Source organism: Mesoplodon densirostris, chromosome 4, assembly GCF_025265405.1.
Source record: "Mesoplodon densirostris isolate mMesDen1 chromosome 4, mMesDen1 primary haplotype, whole genome shotgun sequence".
NCBI classification, from domain to species: Eukaryota; Metazoa; Chordata; class Mammalia; order Artiodactyla; family Ziphiidae; genus Mesoplodon; species Mesoplodon densirostris.
The window spans coordinates 184613211-184619647 of record NC_082664.1 but is presented as its reverse complement, the minus strand read 5'-3'; the positions used below and the strand labels follow the sequence as shown (position 1 = coordinate 184619647).

The following is a 6437-nucleotide window of genomic DNA, read 5'->3' as shown; positions in this document are numbered from 1 at the left end:
TATCGGAGGGCAGTAAGTACATGCAGAAAAACAACGAAAAGAGGTATAGGGAATGTTGGAAGGATTTGCAGATTTCGAGTAGTGTGTACAGGGAAGGCTTCATTAAGAAGGCAACATTAGAGCAAAGACCTGAAGGAGGTGAAGGACCCATTTGGGTATCTAACACAAGAGCTTTTCCAGGTATTTAAAAAGATTATTTCCTTAATTTATTTTAACTTTTATTAACATGTATTCTTTAATTAAATATCTATTGTATCTGGCATTAGCTGCAGGTAAAAGAAGATAAGATGGGAGGCTAATGTTTATTTAGTGTCTGCCATGTACCAGGCACTTTGTTAGTTACTATACATGAGGTTTGGCGCCCTCACTAAGATTTATAGCTTGCCAAGAAGACAAAGCATGTACATACAATTCCTGCAGTTGTGGTGTAGTAGCTCTTATGAGTAACAGTTGGTTTGAGTTGCACCACCAGAGATTTGTATGCACCTGATCTACCTGAGGTTTACATCTCTCTGAATATGAAGTGAGGTGTGAAGGGTATTTGTCAAACAGCCAGGAAGTTAATAATACCAGATCACACCTTTTATAGAGCACTTGAGTTTACAAAGTGCCATCAGAAATTAACTCATTTAATCTTCATAACAATTCTAAGACGCCGGTCTTGTTCAAAGAAGTATAGTTGTGCCGACTGAGGGGAACAGGCTCAGAAGTCTAGGTAATGCAAAGCGGTTATACGGTGGCTGGGACCTAAAATTAAGATAATCTGCCTTCGCGCACAAGACTCTTGCCACTGCAATGCAGCTGTTTGAGCAGCTATTGAAATCAGAGAGCACCATACTCCCCTGACTCAGTCCTCTTCCGAGTACGTGCACCAAGGAAGGACGGTTAAGTGAGGGCTGGAGAAGCGGAAGAGCCTGCGAACTCGGTGAAATCACACCCGGCACTCTCCCTCTGCGCTTGCGCAAGGGAGGAGTTGCCCTCTCCGGAAGGACACCTGGGACTTGGGTTTGCGCCGACGCAGAGCTACCTCCAGGCGGAACCCGGGCGTGCGGGGCTCCTGCAACCTAAACACCCGGTGTGAAAGGAAGGTGGCACCGGCGGGGCGGGGCGCATGCGCGGCAGCTCCCCCTGGGGAAGGGCTGAGAGGCGGAGCGGGGCGGCCAGCTGTGAGCCGAGCGGAGCAGGGTCAGGATGGACGAGGACGTGCTGACCACCCTGAAGATCCTCATCATCGGCGAGAGTGGCGTGGGCAAGTCCAGGTGAGGCGGCTCTGCGGGCCGTGACGAGGGTGGCAGGGCCCTTTCCCCCTCGGTGGCCGCTGTCCCCTGGGCCGCGGCAGGAACGGTAAACGGCGACGGCCGGGCGCGGCCCGGGCTGGGGCGGCCTCCGGGCCTTCCCGCTGCGCGGCCCCGCGGCCCCGCCACCCCTCCGCCCGGTCCACGGCCTCTGCCAGGCCCGGCTCCCTGGATCGCTTCGCCTCCTGTCGCACCCAGAGGAAAACAGTTCCGGGGCCGCCGCCCGGCCGGCGGTTTGCTGTAGAGGAGCCTAGGGCGCGGCGGGAGGGCTTGGGCCCGAGTCCGGCCGAGGGCGAGGCCTCTGGGCCCCGGGGCCAGGCTGCCTGCACCCCGCGAGTTGAGAGGTGTAGCTCTACAGCTGGGGTTTCGGCCTGCCTGCCTCGTAGTACGTCAAGTTCTGCACGGGAAGTTTAGCGACGCCGTAGGTCGCATTCCTGGCCTATTATGGTGCACCCCGCAATTTTTCTTTCGTTTTTTTAAAATGAATCAGCTGTGAAAGAACTCTTCAGTCCTCTGATTGCTTAAATAATTCACTTTAGTCTAAGACGGTAGAGCTTAAGCTGTGGGCCGCTTTTGAAAATCAAGTGTGATTGTTACTTGTCATTGTGCCGCATCATATAGCGGTAAAAGAACACATTAGCATGTGTCTCTTCTTTCTTGACGCTTTCTTGGGGGAAAATAACGTCGACAGTAGTTAGAGTTGAGTATAAGGGAAGACGTGGAGCCTGGGGCGTGTTGCAAGAGGGCTGTGATTTCATCCACATCCTGGAACAGAGTTCTCCAGGTGAAGGTATCCTCGCCATATGATTATGAGCTCCTTGTATTCTACGCTGCTTTGATCTTCAAATAATATCCAAATTCCAGGAGCTGCAAGCAATTTCATATTTTAGCTATACCTCCTGATAAACTTATCTTTCACATTACTTCGTGAAGTCTTACTTTTTTAAAATACTTGAGTATTTGAAACCTTACTCTGTAAATATATTCTGAAACTTTATGTGTTTTTAAAGCATGGCGGTACATTTTCATAGTTTCTCTCATTTAATGTACTCTGTATGTTAGAGTGAGGGATTTGTACCTAAGAATGAATAAATTAATGAAACACTATGGGCTAAAAAGATAGTATGATTTGTGTGTGTGTGTGTGTGTGTTACTTAAAGGGCTGAATAAAATCATTTTCATGATCACCATCTATTGTATTTGAGGGTTAAAAAGCTAGGTAATATATAAACATTGTCTTAATAGGAATTCCTTGGCCTTGTGACCATTTTCTTCTTGAGATGTGACCCTCATTTAGGTTAAGACATATGAAATTGCTGATTTTGAAGTTAGGAATGGTTGAATGTCATTTCATGTGGTTCAGCCCCAAACATGGTTGATTGGCACCTTTTCTAAATGTGTTAGATGGGTGATTACTTGAAAGCTAATTGCAGTGCAGTGTTCACATAATTGAAGTTCTTCCCCTAGAGTAAAATCTGTTAAGTGGATTTACTGGTTCCCTTGGTTCCCTCCCCTCAAACAAATTTATTTGGATCTAATATGCTCCAGACTTTTTCTCAATAGTTAGTGGTGAATTATCAACTACTCACTGCAAAATTTTAACACCTTTACCTCTTTCAAGAAAGGATTGCATTTAAGGAGAAAGTTGGCTTATTTTTCTGGCTAGATATACATTTTTGGTGTATGTCATATGCTATGGAAAAAACTTTGAACACTTTCTGGATAAGATGAGAATAAATGACTTTAGAAGCCTATGCTTTTTAAGGTAAGTACAAAAACACTTGTCATGGATATAATACAGCGTTGTTCTAACCAATGGTTTCTATTTCTTTATAAATCTAGAGTTAGTGGAAGTGATGTATCACTTGTGTTGTTGAGAAATCATCGCACAACAAAGGATATCTTAACTAATTCAAACTAGTGGGTTATTTTTCCAGTTTATTTCGTACTTGGAGTGTAATGAGCGTGTGTGAGAGGAGCCAGGAGAGGAGAATGATGAAACTGGTGCTGCCACTTGTGTGACCTTTGTCCCTCAGACACTCCAGGCCTTCATTTCTTTGTTCAAAAAGTGAGGTTGGGTAGAAATCTCTCAGGCCCTATCAAGTGCTAAATGTGTAATAGTCTTTGATTCCGTGGCTAGCCCTAGTGAAGTGAAGAAGTAGCCAGGTGTTTCAGAAACTGGGAGGGATTATAGAGACCTTCTGTTATTTAAGTTGCTGTCCCTCCTGTGCCCCTTATATCCCATCCTTTTTGACCAATTTCATTTGTAAATTGAGAAATGCGTGTTAGTTATAATCGCACTGATTAATTACAGATTCGGTCTTCTCCAGGTGGATTGGTGTCTCCTTCCATCTATAGCTCTGCATGGAGAGTATTTTGCTCCTTTAACTTTGAAAGTATGAAGGCTTAAACATACATCCTTTAGAGCAGTGGCTCTTAATCATTTTCGGGTTGTGGGTTCCTGTCAAAATCTAATAGAGAAATAGACTCCCTGCCTAGAAAAATGTACACATGGAATTTAGAATACATTTCAAGCTAATAGTTTACCCCTGGCTAAGATCTGCGGCCTTATACTCGAAGGCTGTATTAAAATTTGTTGCTTTACACCCTTGTCTTTCCTGACAAAATACCATTAATGACAAGCCACGTTGTCGATGTTTAATAAATAATAGCCAATACCATTGTTACTATTTATGTTATTATGGTGTTATTATTACTACTCAACAAGGTTCTACGTTTTTGTAATAATATTTTCTTTGGTGACTGAGTATAGATACACAACCTTTCTATTCTTAAATTGTGAGTAACTGAAATTTTTAGTGAAATCTTCACTTTTATTGATTTGAAGTTTAATGTTGGGGACAGAAGAAAATTCTTATGAGTAGTGTTTTAAGATTCTTATTAGTGCTGTCACCTAATTCATGTTGGAGGTAAGTAAAATGAGTTATAGTCAAGAGTGTTCAATGTTAAGTAGAAAAATCTACAATATGATTCTTTTTACTTTGCTTTTGTAGTGCTGGTTTTATGATCAACAAAAAGCAAAACCAGGAAAGGGAGAGTTAATCCTTCAAATAGAATTAATGACACTGGGTTCGGGAACTACCAAGAGGCCATTACGTTTTGCAACCCTGTGGACAAAAAAAAAAATCTTTAGCAGCAATAATTATAATCTATAGAAATATTCATACATTTTTTTCCTGCAATTCAGGCATGAGATAGCTATTGTCTTGATTTTATTAATGCAAATAGGTCAATAGAATGGTCTCGTCCTACTTAGGAGATAATGTGAGGGGCAGTTGATTAATTTTATAAATCTAGGGCTTTAACAAAAGCTTAGATTTTATTTTTGAAGAGCTTCTAATAACTGACACTTCTGCCTTATGTTAAACAAAATAATGCTGGGAAACAAAATCTTGGAGTACTCTTAGGGTATCTTTTCATTTCATGCCTTCCTTTCTAGTTTCTTTACCATTTCCTAGGTTTAGTCCTTCATGATCGCTTACTATAATCATGGCAGGTGTCTTCTGTTGTTTTTCTTGCATTTTTTTTGCTGGCAATAAGTTTTCAAGATAAAGAGCGATTCCTGCCATTCCTTTCGGTGAAAGCTTTTGGTAGCTTCATGTTGCCTCCTTGACTTCATACACCCTACCCAGCATTTGCCAGAGGCTACCTGCTCTGGCCATCATGTGACCTTTCTGCCTTCACTTTTTATTATATCTCTTTACACTTGGGTAATAGTCTTACTACTTGTTTCAAAATGCTAGACTTCACACCTTTCTGTTTTTACCTGAATTCAGAGTGAATTATGCATTAGATTAAAAAACATTAATTTGTTGCATTCCAAAAGACTTACTTTTCCCCTTTTTGTCCATGTCAGTTAAAGTGTCACATGTTTGCTAATACCATTTTCTCAGAAGGACATACCAATACAGTTATAAAAAAGCAAAAAACACAGTCGTTTTCACACGTGGCGAATTGAGCAGGGGAGCATGGGGAACATATTTTCTAGTAAAAACTACTTTGCTTTTGGGACTCTTTAATTGCTGTTCCAGTAATTTAATTCCTCTGTATATACCTGCACTGAGGCTGTATTTCTGGGAGTGGACTACATCAGCTATTCTTATCTGCATCTAACTAGTGACAAAATAAAACAATCAGGAAGATTTATCAAGTGATTAGAAAGAAAAGCCAAATTACTAATCTGTCTTTTTAACATCTCTTTTAGCCTGCTCTTGAGGTTCACAGATGATACTTTTGATCCAGAACTTGCAGCAACAATAGGTAAGCCTATGTTTAAAAATTTCGTAGAAATGCCAAATATTTTCTTGCTTCAGGCTGTTTCATCTAACTCCCCCACCCATCCTCTCACCACCCCATTGCTTCCATGTGTGTCAAAATCTTATTTGTCTTTCAAGTCTTAACTTCGGTAGTCATTAAATTTCTGGAGCCTTTGTAGATCTCACCAAGCAAAAAAAGTCCTTTTCTGTTGTCTCATGGTACTTTGTTAACACTGCGGATATTACGATTATCTGTATACACATTCCTGTGCTATGGGTTGTCTGTTATTTAGCAGTATACAGTCATTTGAATGTTTATTGCATGCCAGGCACTGTCCTAAGAGGTGGGTTATAATGTTCAATAATGCAGACTTGGTCTCTGTCATAAGGGACCTAGCAGTATCACCCAGCAGTAGAGTGTGTTAATTTTGTATTTTTAGCACTCAGTACAGTATCTGGCATGTATTCTGGCAGCATATTTATTTATTTATTTATTTAAAAAATTTTTTTTTGCGGTACACGGGCCTCTCACTGTTGTGGCCTCTCCCGTTGCGGAGCACAGGCTCCAGACGCGCAGGCTCAGCGGCCATGGCTCACGGGCCCAGCTGCTCTGCGGCATGTGGGATCTTCCCGGACTGGGGCACGAACCCGCGTCCCCTGCATCGGCAGGTGGACTCTCAACCACTGTGCCACCAGGGAAGCCCATCTGGCAGCATATTTATTGATACTAGTTATTAAAGACAGTTAGAAGCAGTAATACATAAATGCCTTTTAAAAATGAAATTTAGATTGCCTGAAAGTGGTTTGCCATGCCAGCTTATTAGGATATATGAGAAGACAGAGCTAAATATTCTGGTGTCACATG

At 42.1% G+C, this 6437-nt stretch overlaps 1 protein-coding gene across 1 annotated transcript in view; it reads left to right on the top strand.

Moving 5' to 3' along the window:
* Nucleotides 1-1017: 1017 nt before the first annotated feature.
* RAB18 (RAB18, member RAS oncogene family) overlaps nt 1018-6437 on the top strand; it is a 32686-nt gene continuing 27266 nt past the window's right edge. Inside the window, exons 1-2 of the mRNA XM_060097856.1 lie at nt 1018-1259; nt 5521-5576. Coding sequence (XP_059953839.1) covers nt 1192-1259; nt 5521-5576 — 124 coding nt within the window. The 5' untranslated portion in view covers nt 1018-1191. The remainder of the gene's footprint in view (nt 1260-5520; nt 5577-6437) is intronic.